General features: G+C 42.3%; 1 protein-coding gene across 8 annotated transcripts in view; it reads left to right on the plus strand.

The window, feature by feature from the left end:
• The window catches only part of SGCD (sarcoglycan delta), a 359,722-nt gene that overhangs the window by 137,726 nt on the left and 200,445 nt on the right, over positions 1 to 21,551 (plus strand). For 5 of the 8 annotated variants that reach the window (XM_085317947.1, XM_085317945.1, XM_085317944.1 and 2 more), the window contains exon 3: positions 4,707 to 4,784. The exons of 1 other annotated variant lie outside the window; for it this stretch is intronic. In XM_085317947.1, the coding sequence (XP_085174073.1) occupies positions 4,725 to 4,784 (60 nt within the window). In that variant the 5' untranslated portion in view covers positions 4,707 to 4,724. Of the gene's footprint in view, positions 1 to 4,706; positions 4,793 to 15,257; positions 15,278 to 21,551 lie in introns of those variants that run through there. 2 more of the 8 variants (XM_085317954.1, XM_085317949.1) reach the window with 2 other exon arrangements.

The raw sequence follows: 21,551 nt of genomic DNA on the forward strand, positions 1-21,551 counted from the left end.
GTTGCAATAGGAAGGGAGTGGGGACACAAGCTGAAAGACAATATAATGTCCCAGCTGCTGCCTTTCTAGCATTGTTCCATACTGAAAATAATGTTGATAGAGTGAGTAGGAAATGTTACAGGCCTATTCAATAATCTCTTTGCCCCTTATAATGACAGCAATGGTGCCACCCCCCAGAATCTGGACAAATTGAGTTTTGTTAGACCAAAATGGTTGTGGGTGTGATCCCCATGCTGTGCCCGCAGTCACCTGTGTCCGGCCCTCCGGGGGCAATCTGCAACCTGCGTGGCAYAGGCTGTGCTGTGAGTGTTAATCTGAGATGAAAGTTGTGCAGGACTTTGCAGAACCTCACAGCTGCAGAGAAGAAAGAGCGTTTCCCACACAATTGGTTTACGCATAATGAGTATTTAAGCATTAGACYGTAGGCTGAGCTTTGGTTGTATTTTCTTATTTTTTGTGACCATCAGAGCTAAAAACTTACTTCTTATGTAATGGACGATATTTTGGATATTTATAGCATCTCTTGATCTTTAAGAACAACATCACAGATTGAGACGCTCATGCTGACATTTCAAGAGTTGGCGATGCTACTCTTGTTCAGTCAACTAGCTGAGATCCTTTTTTACCCTTTCTCTTTGTCTTGGGGGCTCATGCAACCTTACTGGCATAACTGACCACTGACATCTTTAATATACCTGTTCTCATGACCCTGTTGTATTGCAGAGAAGCGCTGCTTGTCCCCATTTTAACAGACAGAGACTGAGGAATGTAGTCACTTTTTAGGTCACTTCTAAGGAGCCAGCATCAATCTTTCTCAAATTTGCATGGTATCGTAAGTGCAATGCACGTATTTGATGCGCACAGCTGGAGGCATGAGCTGAGCTGCTGGAGAGTCTACAGGAAAAAGCACAGAGCTGGACATGGATTTCCTTCATCAAGGCCACTGGTCTGATCTGGGTCAGTTCTTTTTGCGTGTCTCGCTCCCCATAGAGGAGTTTCATTTAAGTAATTGCAGTAACACCAAAAGACATCAAGACCCACATTTTAAACGCAACATCTCTGGCTCTGTGAATCTGCTGGAAGTGGCAACATATGTCCAAATAATGTTAATCTAACACGTTCATCTCTGCAACATAATGTTGTTTGCTTATGTGAGACAAGATGGTTTCCTTTTAACAGCACTTATGTGATTGTGGTGATAGTAATCTTACTGTGTAAGGCATTATTTTTAACTGAACTGTCGATAACATGAATAGTAGTATTTTTTCTTAAATTGCTCATTTTTGGATTAGTAGAATCCGGTTATTAAAACTCTGTTCTGCTGAAAAAGCACATTTAATAAATATGTCAGAAAAAAATTTAAGTAGCCATTAAACATAGTTAATAAATTCTGTCTTGAAAGTAGAAGTGAAAAAAAATCTTTGTTCATTTAATGTGTTTTATAGATCTCATAGCAATTAATTGTCTTCATTGCATGGGCATAAATCCCCAAGATAGTTTGCCTTTTTCAGATGAGTTGCTTTGGGACTTTTCCCCTTGCTTTGTTTAAACTGTAATTTTATTTGTATTTTTGAAAAGTTTAATTTTACSGTCACGTTTTTTACCACTCACAAATTTTCAGGAATCATCCCAAGTTTTTTTTTTTTTTAAAAAAAAACTCTTTGTGTTAAGGACAGTGCAGAGGTAGTGCTGCAGCTGTGATGGCCCCAAGTAGATAAAGCAAGGTTTCTGTGAAGAGGGCTTGTATATGTAAGCCCTTCTTGACCTAAAGTAGAACAAGRGACAGGTGTCTTTCTGTCATTCCCTATGTTAGTTGGTCTGATTAAAAAGTTACAGCTTCACTCTTCAAACCTTTCTTGATTTTTTCCTGACTTTATTTATTAAATCAGAAACAAACGGATTTTATATGCCTCTAAGTTTGGGTGTCAAAAACGTCAAAAATAAGACCTAAATGTGACTTTCCAGTGCCTGTCATAGAGGCAGACTCATGCTGGGGAGGAGAAGGGGGATTTCTTTGGAGTAGGGGCTGCAGACATTTTGAAATTGCCTGGCTCAAAATYCAGATGGGTTCCATCTTCTGAGAAGACATTTCACTGCTTTCAGCCTTCACCTGTTGGTCTCCCTCTCCTCATCCTGTTTTTCTCTCCCTTTTGTTTTTGCAAATCTTGGATGATAAACAGCTTCAGTCAGGGCTGTCTTCTCTTTGGTACTGCTCTCACTGCAGTTCAGCTTGGTTACCCCTTATTTTTGGCTAGTTTACACTATAAAATATTAAATAATAATAATCTGATAGTTCTTGCTCTGTGTCATGTTTACTCTTGGAGTAGTATCCACAGGCAGTTTGCAGCCTACCAGAGAGGAAGAGGAGGGTAGCTGGCAGTTGATGTGGAAAATTTAATTATGAGCTACCATCCCCCTGCCATGCAGTTAAGGCACTCTTGCTTTCCAAGCTTTACGTAGAACATCACAGAAAAAGATGAGAATACTGCATTTCCTTTCTGGAATAGTGGATTTTTGCCAGGATAAAGTTTGAGAGAGAAGGATGCATTTGGGACTGCTCATTCAGGATGCTCTAGGGCCTTTACTGCTCTGCCTGCAGCTGTGACACCTTCCAGGGAGAAGGTTAGCTTATCTGCACATCCCAGCTGATAAATCCCAATYTGCACATCACAATGTTTATGATAAGGAAGTCACCCGTATGCAGTAAGTGGTCAAGATGCAATCTTTGGGGTTTCTTTGAGTGATAACTTCCTTATGTTCAAGTTCAGATGAGCTACAGCTTGTTATGTTTTYTGCATTTGAGAGTGACTAAGAAAACTGCCATCAGGATGACATTTATTTCACAATGATCCACAAAGCTGACCTGTCAGGTAGGAGTTGAAAAAAAGAAGTTTGACAGGTACCATGTAGCCCTGGGAATGTAATTACCTGAAGGAACAGTTCTGTCCCTGAACAACTTCTGTCTTAATGGCCACAGAAATAATTGCTGGAAGCCTCAACGCCATCTGTATTTTGAGTGCTATTCTGGTGTCACAGTTGCATGCTGGGTCCTGGTGGTTGGAGTTGAGTGCTGTAGAACCAAAACAGCACAATTTATTTTAGTGCCAAAGATGTCCTCCTGTATGTGGTTCTGTGGAATTCATGAAAGAGCCTAAAAAACTTAGGATTTGAAGAATCCCTGACAATTTCTGTAAATGACTATTTGGGACTTCAGTAAAGAAATGAGCATTTGTTGTAACTTTCTTCAATGAAATTTAGGCTTAGCCTGAAAGGATTCTCAAGTGTGCGATGGCAACAGCCTTGTAAAGCTGTGACGTTAGCTCATGTGAAGTGTTATGGAACTATTTTGCTGCCTTAAGAGTCTATTTTTAGACCAGAGTGATTCTTCAGGCTGTTCAAGCCTTTCTTTTAGGGTGCCACAAAGCTCCACTTGCTACATTTTTATGAAATGCTGAGTGGTGGAACATGCTCTTGTTTTTTGACTAAGTTGACTGTTCACTAAGGAGTATGATGCTTTAAGAAATACCTAGGGTTTTGTAAGATGCCACATCCCTACCTGGTGAAAGCCACTTAAATCATGGTAGTGTAGCATCCAGCTTCACCTTCCTGAGCTCTACCTGCTTATCACCAGAAACTTCTTTCTAGTGCTGCGATGCTGATTTTTAAATCCTTTTGCAGCCAAGGGCCTGTGTTTGGAAGCATGAACCTGTTGCACTAATTCTTCAGATATGCCATAAATAATTATGAATATGTTTAATGAAGGGAAGCTGAAACATGCTGAAAACATTTGGAAATAATAGAGAGTATGTGCAGCCAAACATTAGCTGTGAATGGAGAGTTCTGCTTGGCATCATTTAATGGGAGCTTTCCAGCTTGTCGTTTCTGTGGTGAATATGTAGAAAATAAATTAAAAAAGCCCTGAAAGACAGGATAGCTGGTGGTGAATCGGAGGAGGAATGGCTGAGGCTGGCTTTCCTGTTTGTGAGAAACAAGGAGATAGAGGGAGCAGCATGTTTCTGTTTGGATGTGTAGTACACGTGGCAGTCTCTGCCTCCCGAGTACCAGGCACCCCCAAAGCAAGACATCTTTTTATTCCTTCCCCATAGTAAATCTAATCTATAGTTATCTCCTGCCTAGTCTGTAGATAACAGAGATATGTTCCCTTTCTGCTTCTTTACAAGCTGGATAAATAGCTCCATTTATATCGCACCAGATAAGCTGGTGGCTGTGGGTGTTAGTGGGCTTCTGCCTTTTCCCTACCTGAACAGTTGACCCCTGACTTTTAGGAGATTCCTCCTTTCTTCCAAATGTCGTTGTGCTTTCTGTTATTAATGTTACATAAGAAAGAACATCTAATTTTGCATTGGATGTCATTTAAAGCCTTGGGCTGAGGGGTCAGCCTCACCTGCTGGTGTGTGCTCAAGTTGTGTCACGATGAGACCCCAATCCATGCAGATGGAAAAGTTAGTAACCAAAGCATTCATGGTAAAGGCTGAACAGGGCAAATAATGCAAGGCTTAAGAGCATGCCGTTACTCTGGCRCACATCATGCCTCTGTTGGTACTGGAGGTTTTCAGCTTCTGTCCTTTTGCCTGGAAATACTTTGAAGGAGCTGTGTCAGCATACTGGAGTAGAGTAAATATAAATAAAATATAAACAATTCAGGGAGTCTCTCACAGCTTTTTTTTTTTTTTTTTTTCTTACAGAATTGAGTGTGAAAAGTGATGCTCACTGCCACTGCAGCTTTGAGGACCTTCCCAAGTGTTACCATGTTTGTGACTGAAGTAAGGAGGTTGTAAATGCTTCTCCACGTGGTTTTACCTTGTTGGGGTACTCTGAACACAGAGGAGGCCTGTCCTGGGCCTGTGCTCTGGTCCTAGCCCTTACTGGCTTATTTCCTGGGATTTTGTCTCCCTCTTGCGCTGTGATCCAGTGTGGCCCACTGCACTGTGAGTGATGACAGCCACAGTAGAGGAAGCTTAGTGAGCCGTTTGCCAGCTGGACATACCTCGCGGCCCTGATTTGACTTGCTGGGCTGTCCAAGCGTTGACTGCTCACTTGCATAGTTTGGTACTAGAAAAAGGTCCTCCAGTTTGGGATGAGTCCATATAGAATGGCAGGCACCCAGCAGGCAGCGATAGCAGGCTGGGTGTGCTGTGCAGCGGCTGCAGAGTGCTGGGTGATTGCCCCRAAGATCTGGGTGGGAGAGCAGTGTGCTTGGCTTGCCCTTCTCAAGAAGGTAGATCAAGTGCAAAGGTATCAATGCAACTAAGGAAGCTCCAGAATATCAGTGATGGTGTCTGTGCTCATGCATGACCCAACAGTCGTGGTGCACAGCTGTCCACCGTTGCCATTGAGGCTTGTAGGTTGTGGTGGAGCTGATGGTGGGAAGGAAAGTTGGCGAGGTGGGAGAGGACTTGGCTATATGTGCACAGCAGCTTACACCGACTAGTGYGTCTCTCCTCCTCCTTTTAGGAGCCCTAGAAGTTTCCCTCATGATTCTCTTAAAAGAAAAGGTGGCAAATCACCAAGGAGAAAGTGCTGTTCCTTAGGAAAGCTTGTAGGCACCTCTCCATGGCTCAGGAGCAGGTGAAAGGGGGACGTGTAGGCGCACACCCTGCTTGCTTGCTGTCTGGGAGGAATTTCTCATTGTTGATGATTAATTTGAATGTTGCCTGTCACGAGTGCAGTGTGCACAGAGTGATAAATCTGCGGCAGGTTAGAGGTTGAGGTTGCTCAGTGCTGACAATTAGTTTGAGCCATAGGCGTTGCTTTCATTGGCATTTTCACAGCATTAACCCAGACCTTGTCAATTAAAATCCAGACACATTTTGATGAGGAACATCTCCTTCTAATGATAATTGTAATAATATCACTTTTATTCATTTAAGACCTGTCAGACAGGCCACGTTTCCTGGAAAATAACTGCTCAAGTTTCCCATTGCCTAAATAATGAGAAAGTATCTTTGAGTTTCTAAGGTGACGTTTCATTAAAATAACTAAGAGCAGATGAGGCTGTAGCTGTTTGTCATTGAATACTTACCAACTTCATTCAAGGTAATTTGACTTTATTTACTTGTTTTCTCCACTTTGGAAGTTAATAAGCATTTGATAATTGCCTAAAGTTGATGATGGGGATTTGTGCTGTTAATTACTGGCTTTTCTAATTATTTGTCAGCACAGCTTCAGGGAGAGTCCTAGGCACCTAGCAGTTCATGCAGTTTACCTGTTCATTAGGTGGAGGAGGAAAACTGAGTAAGGATTGATTAAATAACTTGTCCGAGAGCACGTAGGAAGTGTGTAGTAGAACAAAATCCAGAAATCCTGTCTCTGTTCCAGTACATTAACCAGAGGGAGTTTTTGATGTGTTTGTGTCTGCAAATAGAGTTATATTTAGAGTCTCTCCGAAGCCATAAAGAATGAGTGTTTAATAGTTGGAATGGGAGGTATGTATCTGATAGCATTTGAAAACCCACTCATTGTGGTTTTATTTTAGCATAACATGAAAAATAAAGTGAAAAACATGTTTAATTTCTCTTGGAAAAATACTTTTCAGTTCTCTGAGAGATGATTCATAAGCAAAATTCTTTATTGAAAGCTGAGGTAGGAAAACAAAAAAACTTGTGTCAGGTAAGATTACATGTAGGTCTTGCCATATATTACGGCTGTGCATGTCTGCATGTGTGGAGAATGCTGCAGCTCTTTTTATTTAGATATTCTCTTCTCTACTAAGCAGTGGATGAGTTGTCTTCAACCTGATCATGTATTTTTATTTCCTTTATTTATCGTCCCATTCCTTTAAAGTCTAGCTTCTTCAAACAGTCAGCACTTTATTTAAGAACCTCACTAGTGTTACAGATCTTCTTCTGGTCCTTCTGTGAAAGATGTAGGAGAAGGAACTCTGTTTAATTAAAAGCAGCTTTAGGTGATGCTGTAATATAAATAACAATAAGCTTGCCTTATTTCTATAGCAACTAGAATAATGTCACTAGTCATTAGTAGTTCAAAATTCAGGGCATAGCATGAACTCTGAGTAGGAAATCCAGTCACAAAATACTACATTAAGGAAAAGAGTTGAGGTATAATAACTGAGAATTAAATGGACTTGTGTGCTGTGAATGTATTCTGGAAGTTAATAGTTGTGCTTTTAGTAAGGACAAATACTAATCCACCTCCATTCTGGTAATGCTCTTTTTTTTTTTTTCTTCTTTCCAAAATGAATTGGTGTGCATCTGATCTGCAATCCAGTAGAAATTGCACAAACAACAGTGTAGCTTGAAGGCTGTAAATACTATCACATACTTTTCTAGTGAGCCTTTAGCAACTGAGCTGTGTATTTATGTATCTCATTACTCTCATTTTTTTAAGAGCACATTTATAAGCATTAGAGGTGATCAATAAAACCTGACCTACCCTTGCAAGTTAAAAAGGCCTGATTTGAAACTACCAGGCTTAAAGAGATTCAGATTTGCTAAGGGTGATTTAAGAGCAAGTGTGGTCCATTTGCATGCTATTTTTTTTTTCACTTCTGAGATTTGAATTGCGTTGGAAAATCTATCACATTGCACATTTCAGTGTGGAAGTCACAGCTAACACTTTACTGAGCATGCTGTTATGTAGGAACTGCCTTATTACATTACAGTTCACTACATCTTATTGTAAAAGTAGTATAATAGATATGAAACACATCTAATTGTTCAGAGTACAACCTCTGTGAAATTTGACTCTGACTAATATTTTCTTTTGGTTACTTTTGGACTTTGAGAGACATCAAAAGGGAAAAATGCATATACAATTTTAGAAAAATAAACTATAGTAAAATATTGAAGACTTTGAGAAGAGCTGAATTCTAGCCAGAAATATGTATTTTCATTATGTTGCTGGCATGTATATACAAAGTGCTGAGTGTCAGTTTTATTTTTTTTTTTTTTTGTTATGCAAGTGGAGTTGTTTTGAAGATTTGTTCTATAAGGACCTCACAGAAAAGAGTGGAGAATATCAGTGTATTTAACAGTATTTAACATAGGCTTTTCAAAGGGAGACGGCTRTTGGCAGCACCCAGCTTTGTTGCTGGTTAGACCTCCACCACCGCTGGGAGACGGATGCCTTTGGAGGGGCCTCCTGGGCGCTGCAGTCTGTCCTGCCTCCCCATCCCACCCAGCTCGGGGGGAAGCGGGGGCTGCTGGCTGGCAGCGGGCTGGTGCAAAGCCGACCTTTTTACCGTTTCCTGCTAGTTTTCCAATGGCTGAATGTGTCGTTGAGCCCTTTTTGATGGGAGCGCGGCAGCGGAGGCTGGCAAGGGCGGCGTTCGCCCGTGGTGCGTGCAGAGCTGGGTCCGGGAAAGGGGTGGGTCGGTGCTGCGCAGGCTTTTATTCCCCCATCTCATGGCTTTGAAGCGTTTAATTTAGGAAGCTGAAAGCCACGTGGAATGGCCACGTGCTGTGAAAGGCAGGTTTGTGATACAAATTAGAAACTTTATTGGCATAAAATTAGTGTGAAAGGTAAAGCTGTAAGTAGGTGTTTGAGGAAAATATGCTGAAAGAAAATCTTCCAGCAACATTGCTGTATTCTGTCAATGCTCTCTCTGCTACAGTAAACCGTTTTAGGATATTTTAAATGTTTTTATGGGGCTTGTTTTCCATAGGCATCCAGCCATTTCTAGGGCTAGTTTTTATTGCTGTTACGCGTAGCATGGCTGCATCTGGGGGCTCTAGCTGAGACTGGACATAGTACGTACATTCGCTGAGGCTGTGTCTCAGTTTCGCGATACAGTTACTTGTCAGCTGTTCCTCCTCCTCCTCTGTATGGTTCAGATTTAAAGCAAGAGATATATGGACTGAATAAAAAGCTATCAGAAGACAGTWTTGCTCACGTATTGATGGATATCGCAAGCTCTGACATGTTCTTTTGTATGTGATAACTCTGTCTTCAGATCTGTGTCCATGTAGTCGTGCTCTATTGAGCAGTTTATTAAGAAACATCATTATTAAGAAGCCATTATATTATGTTATATATTATGAATATATATTTTTTATATTTACCTATCTAYCTCTATGACCAGTTTGAGCTCTCCTATGCTAGGTGCTGCAGAGAGAGGCCAGGTCTGACAGTCCTTGGCCCAAGGAGTTCGCCTTGCAAAGCGAAGATACGTGGTGGGTGAGCGAGGCAGGTTTGCGAGGAGGCGTGGAGGCGACCGACGGTGCACAGCGGCGATCGCGGCTGAAGGAGCTGCAGGACTCGGCGTGTGCCGGGGCAGCTCTGATCACAGCTCCTCTTTGCTGCGGTGCCTGTGCCAGGCTCTCAGCAATTGGGGATTTGGTTTGCTGAGACCAACTCCTGCCTTGTTAACTACTATTTCTTGATTATTTCTGTCTCTATCCATCTGCTGTMTCTTCTCTGTTAGAGTAGCAAATTCCTTAGGGCTCAGACAGCTTTTTGTTTTGTGTTTGTGCAGTGCCTAATTCAGCGGAGTCCTGGCCTAGGGTGGATACGAGTAGCTGTTAGCAGTAGCGGCATTTAAACATGAAAATATGACGTTGGGAGAACAACTATTTTCACATTCTGGTTATATTTATTTGCATTCTGATAACTGCTGAATCTTTGAAACATAAAAAATATTTGAGTAAATGATACATAATTAAAACAATTGTCATAGTCATCTTCAGCACAAACTCTTTTTTTTTTTTTTTTTGTAAATGTTGCAATTTTTTCCATGTGAATGTATATGAATACATCTGAATTTGCCTGGCAAATAGGTTTTATCCTACTGCATATTGGCTGTCACTTTCTTAGGTGTTTATTCATATTTAATATAGCTCTTCCATGTATTTGCATACACAAAGTATACGCTTGTTTTTAACRCCTGTTGGCATCCTTTAATTATATATTGACCCTGCGGCTGATGGCTTTGAGGCTTGTGCGGTGTGTTTGTGCAACCGCAGATAGCGGCGTGTTCTGTAATGTTCTTCTTTCTCAAGACCTGAGACTGTTTTGCACTGACCTGCCAGCTGAAATGTACCCTTCTGGCGCCGAGCCACAGCTAAGTGCCTTTCAGCGAATTCTCAGCTATWATCCTGAGCTGATTTCTGGGATGCAATTCACTGGTACGGTTATCATATCAAAAGGGAGTGATTTACATTTCCTGCACGTCTCAGTGTTGCCAGCCTCTGAGAATGCTGCAGGGAGAAAGTTAACACAATTTGATAAAATAACTCAAATGAGCCTATTTACAGTGTCGTATCTTACACTGTGGAGGAATTTAATGCGGACACAAAGTTGGCACTAGATACGAATTTAGGCTGTGCACTGAGATTAATTTTGGAACTTTTTGGCTCCTAGAAAAAAATGGGAAGATTGTTCCTAAAGGCTGAATGTRCAGAGAGCTGTGTGTTTTCTTTTGTGTGTCTTCCCTCTGCATTTCTCATTCTGTTGTGCCTTGCATCTCTATTCTCTCGATTTTCAGCCAGAGTACTGTTTATATAATATATGTTATCTTTGTTTTTATCTGACCCGCTTAGCTCTCTGCAGTTTCCTCTCAGAAATGGCATTAACAGTTAYGCCAGCATCACTTGTACAGCATGAAAAACTTTACATTGTGGTATTTTAAGCACGTCCGTACTGGAGGTGCCATGGGAATGGGAGGGCTGCAGTCTTTGCTGCCTGTTCTCGTGCAGCTGCTTGTGTTTGTATGCAGAAGCCAAAGCGACCGAGACCTCCCCGTTCATTTCCTGTATATCAGTTACTTATGAGGAATATGCAAACACAATTAGAAAATCCAAGGCAGGTTGTAGTGCTGAAAATCTGGCCCTGACTGGCATCTCCAAGCTTACGCAGTGCTTGGCATAAATATATCAAGTTAAAAGATCTCTTTTCAAAGTTGACATGGGTTAGGCTGCATGTTTGGCTTGGGAGAGGTAAAGAGTTTGTCCAGTATAGGTGATTGAATTGCCAATGTTACTTACCTCTAAGCTAGATTCCTGCAGTTTTGTCTGACTTCAGCTTTATTTCCTATTTTTGCAACCACTTTTGTTCTCCAGCTTATTATTTGTGTTGCAAAGAGTGTTTGTATAAAAGGGACATACAATGAAATCATATTGTGCAGAGATCTCAAATTTATTGTGATTTATCCTTCCCATGTGAGGCTTTGATGTTATGCATTTGCATCTGCAAATGTGAAAACATCTGTTGATATCATAAGCACCGTGTGGCTGGTGACAGCTTTTAGGTGGGGTTTCCTATCCTCCCAGGTGGGATTTTCAGGCATTTGGGAGTAGAGGTCACATACCACCAAAATTTCCTTTCAGGCATCTTTGGAACAGGTATTCTTTCCCTCCTTGGAAGATCTATGTTCGTATCTGCATTTTACCTGGTGGTAAATAGTTTTCCTTGGTTCACTCTTTAAGTTTAGCAAATCCTTTGAAAGGAGATCAGAGATTGACTGCTTCAGGAATATACCACTGTATCACTCAGGTTTAATGCCTGACCTCATCTTCCTCCTAACTTTGGCTACTGCTTTCTGTCATCTTTGATTTTTATTTTTTATTTTTATTTTTGCTTTTCCTTTACTGCCTGAAAGGGCTGTTTGAATCTTAATGCAAATGCCCTGAGAGGGAATTRCACTTACTCCTTCAAATTGGTATGTCTCTGTTAGTGTATGATATCCAAAAGAGAAGATCATTTCTAATTCTGGATCCTGGAAATTAAAGGCAATGTGCTTACATGTTGCTTTATCCAGAGGCAGTGTAAACTTAGCAGAAGCAACAAAACAGCAGCGTTGGTACTCGTCTTGGCTGGCATACAGCTGGTAAGGGCACCTTTCTGCGTAAACTCATCCCTGATGAAAAGGGGATGCTCTACATCTCTCTCTCTCTCTCTCTCTCTCTCTCTCTCTCTCTCTCTCTCTCTCTCTTTTTTTTTTTTTAGAACTGATTTCCTTAGTGAATTGTTAATGTTCAGGGCTTTTTTCCATGACATTTTGGACAATGATGTGACAACACAAGTACATCTATTACTCTTCCCCTGGAAGCTGACTAAAGCAAAGGACTTGATGGATAATGGCCACATTTTCCAGCAGCGCCTGATACACATGTGAGAGGAATGATTGAGTGACCTGCCTGTAAAACCAGACTATGTTGCACATAAAGTCTGTGTGCAGAACTAGGAGAGGAAGGTGTGGAAAGATAGCCTTTCATCCTGAATTCCTTATTTTGCTTCCTTCCTTTCTGTCCGTGGAAGGCCAGCACTTTGTGTGCTGGAGCAGTGCTTGGTGTGGTGTGGGAATATATAATCCCTTTCATGGGAAGKGAAGGCAAAGGACATCAGGCTTGCATTGCACGGGGAGCTTCAGGAAGAGGAGGYTGTACAATTGAAAACAGAGCATCGCTTCACCTCCGGCTGCTAAAGAAAGCTGATTCTCCCTTGTCTTGAGTAGTCAATCTGCGTCTGTGCAAACTGAGCGTAAAATAGAGCTAGCTAGAGCTTATGTTCAGAGCTGCCGTGGGTGTCTCAAGCCTTCAGGGAGAATGCAGGGAGACCTGGTGGCTAGGCCTGGCTGGGCTCCAGACCTGGAACTGGATGGCCATCGAGTGTCACACTCTGCCCATGCACCTTGCCCTGGCAAGGAGGCATGCTAGCTCTGACGCGGTGCCTTCAGGGCTGTCCCACTGTCCTGGGTGATGTAGACTTTTTTGCTCAAGCTGTTACTGTTTTTTTCTTTCTTTCTTTTTTTTTTTTTTTTTTTTTTTTTGTATGCAGAATGTGTAGCTATGTGTAGACATGCTAGAGCTATTTGGGACCTCTCGTGCAGCTGGAAGGGAAGCAGGGAGGAAGGAGGGTTATTGCCAAGGGAAGGCTGCTGTGCTGTTCCCTCCTTGTCCCCCAACAGGTGGCTTAGATGTGATCCTCCATGACCGCTAGCTTATGTCCTGTTCTACTTTCTGCACAACTGTTGTAAGGAATGATCCATGAAAGCTATCTGAACCTCAAACTAGAGAAGGAAAAGCCTACGAGTATTTGCTTCAGAAGTGTAAGAAAGGGAGTAGGACTAGCTACATTTTGCAAGTGGAGAACCAAGGCACAGGAAGAATATAGGTGGCAGTTCTGCCCTGAGTTGCATCTTACTTGTGGGTAGGCATATGAGCAGTTTCTGCAGGGCAAAAGTCCCCAAACATTTGCTTTTTTGAACTACTTTTAGAATGCCCTGAAAGTGCTATTTTTTGTGATGAGTTATTAGATGACATTTAGGCTCAAGGCATAGTTTACAGGGGAGACTTCCATGGTGCGTTCTTGGTGTTGTAACAGCCTAAGCTGCAATCTTTGCGTCCAGAGAAAAAGGTTTTCCAAGCAGACCTTGAATGTTCAAGTTTCATAAAGGACGCACTCGTAAGTGTTTTTGAGCAAATGGGAAATTCCAGTGTCTCTGCTGAAGAAATTAACAGAACGGAAAAACAGGGCCCAGGTTCATGTTTCTGGAGCATGTTTTCTGTGAATAATTCAGCTGGCTTCTCTGTGCTTCAGATTTTCTGTCTTTCCCTAACCCTTACCTGGGATTTTTATGAAGGTGAGTAACTTGCCAGATGTGAAGTGATCAAGTGTCACCCTGCATATTCCTAAATTAGCCATGGATRTACCTGGAGAAATCAAAGTGCCCTCTGATGTCATGCTTGTTTTTCAGATTGTATAAAACAGTTATGGCTGCAAAACTTCACTTCCCCAACCTGCAGTAGATTGTAACCATAATAATGTTTACCTCAGCTAAACAGGGTGCTGTACCTGTGACTGGCATCACAAATCTGCAAGTAATTCCTTGCATGGCTTCAAAAAAATCACAAAAAGATCTGCAAAGAAATGATGATATCCCTTGTGCCTTATTATAGAACATTTTGCTGAGAAACTGGTGGCTGTAACTAGGAGGTTGATCTCCTTCCCCACTGTCACAGCATTAAAACCTAATTGCTCCCAGGTTTCTTGATTATCTCCAACACAGCTGTCACATTGCCCCTTTCAAAAAATGAACTGCCCGGACTACAAAAAGTCTTTTTTTCTGGAAGTGGGCAAAATTGTTATCAAGCAGTCTCTAGTGTGTTTACCAAGCTCKTTGGAATATCGCACTGAATTGGGCCCCTGTTGCTTCTATATCACAAGATAAGGTATTACTCAGGTTTCCTGTCACACCTGTGCATTACCGAGCTGCGGCTCCTGCCTGTGTTTTGTGCTTGCTGCCTGCATGCGTMAAGGTATCGTTTAACAGTTGTGGTGGGAATAGAGGTCTGCGTTCCAAGGACAKATTCCTCTCTGGAGCTGCAGGAAGGGTGTCGTCAGAGCCCTTAGTGCCTCCTGTTGTGCCACCTGAAATATGGGAATGGTAATGCGGTCCTTTTCATATTGCACGTGCTGAGTGCTTGATTCTGGAGCGCTGTGTTGTCGCTGTTCAAAATAGGCCCATTTTCCAGGGCAGGAAAAAAAGTAATACAGGAATTGTGAAAAGAGCTTATTTTTCTAGCATCTTAGAGAGAGGAACTCTCTTCCTAAATAATCARATATAGTTTTCCCTTTAATTGGAGGTATTTCCAACCCATCTTCTTCCTTAGAATAGCCCCTGATTGATGAGGAGGATTTTCAACACCATTAAGCACCCAGCTTCCCATGGCTTTTGGTAGGGGTTTAGCATCTGATTTCCCTTTGTGGCTTTACCATTAATCTCTTATTGGCCTAAGCTCCCAAGTGGATGCATGTAGTACACCTGCAGTCTCCCTCTGGGTCCAGAGCCGTCTTAATGCGAGATCCTGTGTAGCCCCAATCGTGGCACCAGTGCAGTTTTACGACTCGATGAATCATGCCGAGCTGAGGAGGTTTGTTAGGCTTGAGCCTTTGTAGTGGCTCAGGGGGGAAATGACTTGACTTTTAGGTTCCAGTTTTCATCTTACACTCCTGTGAGTATTAAAAAGCAATTTTTACAGTTACCAAAGGGTATGCGAAGAAAGAAAAAGGAAACTGCAAATATTGGAAAAGCTTTGCGATGCYGTGTGGTTGGTCCACTGCTTTCTGGACTATCTTACACCATAGCGTAAAGGAGGTGCTGCTGTCAGGAGTGAGATCCGTGCAGCATTAGGATTAGCACTCTAAGTGGCCTCCTTCTTCGTAGTCTGTCCCAGGGCTGGTGGAGACAACGGACTGGGAGAACATTTCCTCTCTCTTTCAGAGGAGGAAAGCCGACCAACCCGCTAAAAACAGCACAGCAAGCAAAGACAAGTCAGTGATGCCTAGCAGCTCCAGAGGGGTTCATAGCACATAGCAGTAAATGGTTTTGTTTATGTAAATGAATTATTAAAAAAGAAAAAAGTTTATATGCTTTTCAAAGTTGTACTCAGACTGAAACAACCAAACAGGCAAGGATGAAAATACCCCCAAAACCATGAGCACGAAAACAGTACCGTGAGGCGAGAAGAGGTGTGTAGGGTAGTAACTGCAAGTTACGGGGGCACGAGACTGGGTTGCTGCAACTGGCCGCGTGAGCGTCGTAGGAAACACTCACTTCCCTGCCTCTGGGTTTTAYGGCTGTGCTGGTTTGCGTGGAATGGTTGCCATCTCCCTTCTCAAAACCACGCTGGGAATCTTAGTCGCTGGAAAATTTCCAAAGGGCCTGATTAGAGCTTCCCGTGTGATACCCATAYGTGAGTCCTTTTCCTTCTGTATGTGGCAGCATCCCAACGTGCTGAAGTGGTACGTTGTATCCYGCGGAGGGGATCGCACACTGTGGCTCAATGCTGAGAGCTGCTCACCCCGCTCAGGAGGGAGCGGTGCCACGGTACCGTTCCCAGCATCTTCCTGCATGCCTGGGGCCAGCCAGGAGAGAAGGGCACGGAGCGGGTTTAGGGGTGGTGAGAGGGCAAGCCTTCTCCCACCAACTAACTTCGCAGCACCTGCTTTGCAGTCGAGGGGTGGACAGAGGCTCTTTATCTTTTTGGAAGTTGTCTGAGGCAGAGGGAATGAGTCACTGCTGCAATGCATTAACAGCCCCCTCCATGCAAAATGCAGGTGCAGGTTGGAGGGAGAGGGGGACAGYGCTGCTGCAAGTGTAAAATGCACCAGGCTGGCAACTGGAAGACGTGTTAGCAAGATGATAATCCTGTAAATGCAAATGCAAGCAAGTGAGAAAAGACGCAAGTGCGTGTGTGTTTGTAGCATCATTAGCGCGTTATCTTGAATCGTAAGAGACAAAGTAGCCACTCATGCATGGAGAGTAAACAGACACACACTGTGTGCAAATAATGTGTGGAAGAGGGCCTTGTGAATGCAATTTCCATCTTTAGTTAAAAACCTGCTACTTAGGCAAATAATGATAATTCCAGTGACACTAACTAATCCACCAGTAATTAGGATGGGAAATGGGAATATATTCTAGGAAAATGGTGTTGATATTTCAGTAGTCCAACTGTACTGTAGTCTTCTCAAAGGATGAACCGTCATCTGCCCAGGGTTTTTTGGAAGACTGTAGTTTAGCTGATTTAAAAAAAAAAATCCCCTGAAGAACACCATATTGGGTTGGCAGAGTTGCTATTAAGAGCACTGTGAACTAAGTTTAGAATAATATAATTAGTAATGCTTTCAGTGCTACAGTATCTTGTCTTAGCATTGCTGATTATGTAAATAGTTATAATAATTCCATCTTTTGCCAGTATCAGTGGCATTCTGTTGATTTGGCCTTTCTCAGGGCTCGGTGAAGCCACGTGGCCTGTGAATTACCATATGTTCTTCTGCTGCTCACTTTGAAGAGCTCTTGTCTAGCAAGGCATAGGCATGTACTTCTTGGATTTGGAAAAGAGAATATTTAGGAGATAGTTTTTCCTCTCAAAACAGTGCATTTCTCCAACATACATTTCATGTACTAAAGCAAAATCCATGAGYATGCAGAAGCATGCTCTAGACTATTAAAAGCTATTTGAATATATTTCTACTTTATTTAACAAGTGCTGGCAATACACTTGAATTCAAAAATACCTTCACTTGTGTAATTAAAACCAATACTTAAACAATATCCTCCTGTTTTTCTAATCAAAAGAGCCCTTCGGGCCTTATGCTGTTGAGTCTGTTAGAAAAACTTCAGGGTAACTCTTTAAATTGCACTTATGAAAAGACTGAGGCACTGCAGTTATGATGTAAAGTCTTCTCTTGCATTCAGCACTGAGGATGTCCCGGAAAGCCCTGAATATCTCACTTTAAGTATATATGATTTGCTGAAATATCCATGAAAGAATATTAAGAGAAATGGCTCAAGAGAGGGATAGGTGGCTCAGAAAGGTTAAAATGGACAAGAGGCAATGGGCAGAAATTGAAGCACAGGAAGTTCTGCCTGAACATGAGGGGGAATTTCTTCCCTGTGAGAGTGACGGAGCCCTGGCACAGGTTGCCCAGAGAGGTTGTGGAGTCTCCTTCTGTGGAGATCTTSAAGGCCTGCCTGGCTACAACCCTGCCTACCATGCTCTAGTGACCCTGCTTGAGCAGGAAGGTTGGACTAGATGATCTCCAGAGGTCCCTTCCAACTTTACTGATTCTGTGATTCTGTGATTGATCAAAATTAAGCAATGTAGGAAAAGAACAACAACAACAACAGCAAAAACCCAAATCAGAGGATGTCAGTGAATAGGCGAGACCTGGAAACAGCACCTGAGAAAAGAAGTGGCCTTCCAGATGCTGAGATGGTTTAACTTTGCCCTGATCTGACCTGCTGATCTTCTACCTGGGACTGTTAATTATTTATCTGCTCCTAGACACGGTGTAGAGGTAAGCTCCTAACTCTAGGGAAATGTACTTCACAAGGCCAGGTTCAGTATTTTGAACAGAACCTGCTAATCAAGTCAGTTTGTTCCTTGGCTTTGCTCTCTGCAGGGAGTAGATTAAGTTCCCCACACGTATTTCACTTGTAGCCCAAAACAGATCTGAATATCTATTTTGGAGAAGTAAGGAAAATACAAAGCCTGCGTTACATCGTGTGTCCCCAGTGTCATTGCCACTGAAAAATTCTCTCACTAACCTTTAAAAATGTTTTTTCTGTATTTCTAGTTCTGCTGAAGGGTAAAGCTGTGTACAGTAATTGAATCAGTGGTGCATGCAGACTGAAAATTTGCAGGATGAAATTATATGGCTATAATAGATTGTCTCTGTTTTCCTCTCTTTTTCTCTTTTTTCTTCTCTTGTATCGTCTTTCTTTCTGCTTTTCCTTTTTTTTTCTCCTCTTGTTTTTGGTGTTAGAATTGTTGAGTGGTTTACTGAGGAAACCTGAAATTGTGGACTTGCTGCAAGTAGGTTGCTGGCATTGCTAGGGACTCCCCGTGCATAGGGGGCTGCTCTCATCCTGGGCTGCYGCAGGGGAAGGAGAGAGGGCCTGGGTGCCGGCGGCTATGCTAACCCCAGGGACAACCCTGCCAAGCCAAAAGGGCTGCTTTTCCAGCAGCAGGTAAAGAAGTGCAGCGTACTCGAGCAGTAACACACCTTCACTGGAGTGTAAAGAAAAGTCATAAGCCTCCAGGTGCATAAACCACGCGCCAGCACACGGCTGTGCTTGGGGTGCGTGCTGCAGATCCCCGCATCCTGACGTGTGCGAGGGGTTCACGGGTGGTGCTGTCTTCAACAAGGACAAATCTTCCTGATTGATAATCAGGAGTGAGAATATGCATGGGCGCTTGTTCCTGCTCAGATTTCAGAAATGTGTATTTTTTATACCTGCTGTACGTAAAGGTTGTTTAGCCTCTCATTTTAAGATACATTCAGTCCTGATAAGGTGCCCAATTACAATATTACTCTCAGCAGCCAAAATTGCTTGATGGTTTTAGCCTTAATTCAGGCAAGGTTTCTAGAGCATCCAAGCTGGGCCTGTGGCAGATGTTGTCTCAGTCAGGTTTCCCTTAGTAGAATATGGGAAAGTCTCCTAAATCTCTTCAGCTTTAACATGAATTATTTCAAATGAGCTGTTCAAAGTTTCCTCTTGATAGGACCTCAGGGAAAAGTGCGATTGAACAAAGCTGTTCTTTGCTTTTTATTTTAGCTATTTATTCATGTATTTAAGAAGTTCGATATTTACAAAAGCCAAAAAGTCCCCTTAACTGTGTTGCACCACACCTGATGTTACTGGCCATCCAAGTCTCCACAAAAATGATAGGCATCGTGGCTAGCTACCAGGCAGCCCAGAATTAAATCCTCATTTATTTAGGAACTGATGAAAACAATGGAAATTGCTTTCCAAATGTTAGAGCAATTGTAAATGCTGGAATAAGAAATTGAGCTTCATGTTGGTTTGTGTGGGTGGAATGAGAACGCTGGTGCTGACAACATAGTGTCCTCAAGCAGGGCAACCCTCCGAGAAAGCCCAGGAGAAAACTTTCTTCTGGCAAAGCCCTGGCCAGAGAGCACAGCTTAGGAGTGTGAGCAAGGCAACAGCTTTCTGTTAAGTATTTCTTCTATTTTTGGAAAAAAAAATGTAGCCTATTCCTATTATTTATAAACCAACAAGATTATACCAAAAACATCTAATGCTGTCATCAGTTCTCCTAATAGAAGACATAACCCAGAAAAGCCCTGAATACTGGCTAATCATGCGAAAGAGAGAAAACAGTAACAATTGTTTGTTTGTTCCCTGCTGATACCCACTGAACTGCGTCTCTGTTGACATGTTGGCTTCTTAAAATGTTCGCTTCACACCTCTCTGAAATCTCTCAGCTGCGTGCTCTGAGAAAAGTTCTACATCAGTCCTTTTCGCCATCGGTCCGCTTGCCATTGCACTAAATTGAACCAGCCTTTCCAGAGCTGGTCTTTTGCTGACACTTAGTAATAATTCCCAGGGTATAGACCAGAACGGTTGGTGCTTACACAGGGCTTCGCTTCAGTTCTGTTATGAAAAGCAAATTCAGCCAAAAGATCTTCGTTTCCAGTATGCGCTCGTAGACTGAAATAAGAATTAGGTGTAGGGCTGAAAGTTTTGGATTCAGATGAGTGACTATCCTTATTTCATTAACGATCATCTTTTATTTTAAAATAAATAAATAAATGATCCCTCCTGTTAGTGTTTCTRCCTCATATGCCTATGTCATAGTCTTTTTTCCTTATAATTAATCAACCTGTATCTCTCATGCAGCTCTGCTTGTTGCAAGGATTAAAATCTGACAGTATTTAATCATCTTGTTATTTTATAGGACACTAACAATCTCCCATTGCTTTTTCTTCCCTGCTTCCCCTTTCTTTTCCTTGTCTTTTTGAGGATGTAGCAGAGTGTCTGTTCTGACTTTCTGATTTTGTTTTACAGGGAGTGACAGAAGAAAAAATCCTTTCTTGGCTCTTTTCTTCTGTGACCCATGTAATTCATTCATGAGATCATTTGCTGTGACATTTTGGGTGTTCTGTGACCTACCTCGTTAGCACAGAGGTCCACCAGAACCTGAGTCTGGAGGAATATGTACTGAATCATATTTTAGCATTACCACTTGCAGCAAAGACCCTATAACTGGCACCAAGTGGGTTGAATAACAGGATCAGTTAGGATATTTCAGGTTCTGGGGCTATACAGCAACTTCAATTGTTTGTAATATATGTGACTGACTTGGACACTAGGAATGGGATTCATTTTATCCTAATCTAGAAATCTCATGAGCAGAAGGTTCTCTGCCTCTGATGTACTCATTGAGATCTCCTTCATAATCAAGGGGTAGAAACAGATCCTTCTTTTAAACACAACTCTTTCTATTTTAGGATATATGAGTAATTTGATTAGATGATTCATATCCTAGAAAGGCTTCTTTGTCTATATCAACAGTAAAAGAAATTTAGATAACTCATCCAAATAGAGGTGTTTTGTTACAGATGTAAAGTGAGATGAATTCCACATCAGTTCTTAAGTTAGTGCCTGACAGCCGCCGCCAAGGAACAGCTCTATGCCACGATGTGTTGTAGGCATCCTCAGGGCTGGAGAAGTTCCAGGAGCTGAGTCGGAACAAGATGAGGTTTCTGCAGTGTGTCTGCATGCATCCTGCATGTGCCCAGGAGCAAGCGGTAAAAAGAAGCGTGTGAGCGGTTGGTCACCGCRGGTTGTCTGCAGGAGCTGTGGCTGTACTTCCTAGTCAGTCACGATCCTCAAGGCAGCCCTTTTTTTGTGGCAAATATAATTTTCAGTGAGAAAAAGGGCTCAGTCTTCTCAGCGTTGCGGTGGTGATATTGAAGCTGTGCCTATAGTCTGGGTGGTGGTTGCCTGCTCCAACACAGGATTARACCTTTGTCTTTGGCTTGCACTGTTACTTTCACCTAGAGTTGCTAATTGTTCAGTTAAGTCAAAACAATTGCTATCTTAATTTAATTAGACACCCTTATTAGCACGGATTATGTCAGCTACTGTAAGGTCTGCAGATCGAAGGGATCAAATGTATTCTGTTTTGCTTGAATTTGTAGGTTAAGTAGTTGACCGTGGCTAGCTTTAACATGGGGAAATTGCCAAGAAATCCCTGGTACCATAGATGCAAACAGGGAGTTCTGCTTGTGCCCTACCAARTATCACACTTGTGAAAGGC

This window comes from Rhea americana, unplaced genomic scaffold, assembly GCF_003343005.1.
Source record: "Rhea americana isolate MKP2758 unplaced genomic scaffold, rheAme1 scaffold_51, whole genome shotgun sequence".
NCBI lineage: Eukaryota > Metazoa > Chordata > Aves > Rheiformes > Rheidae > Rhea > Rhea americana.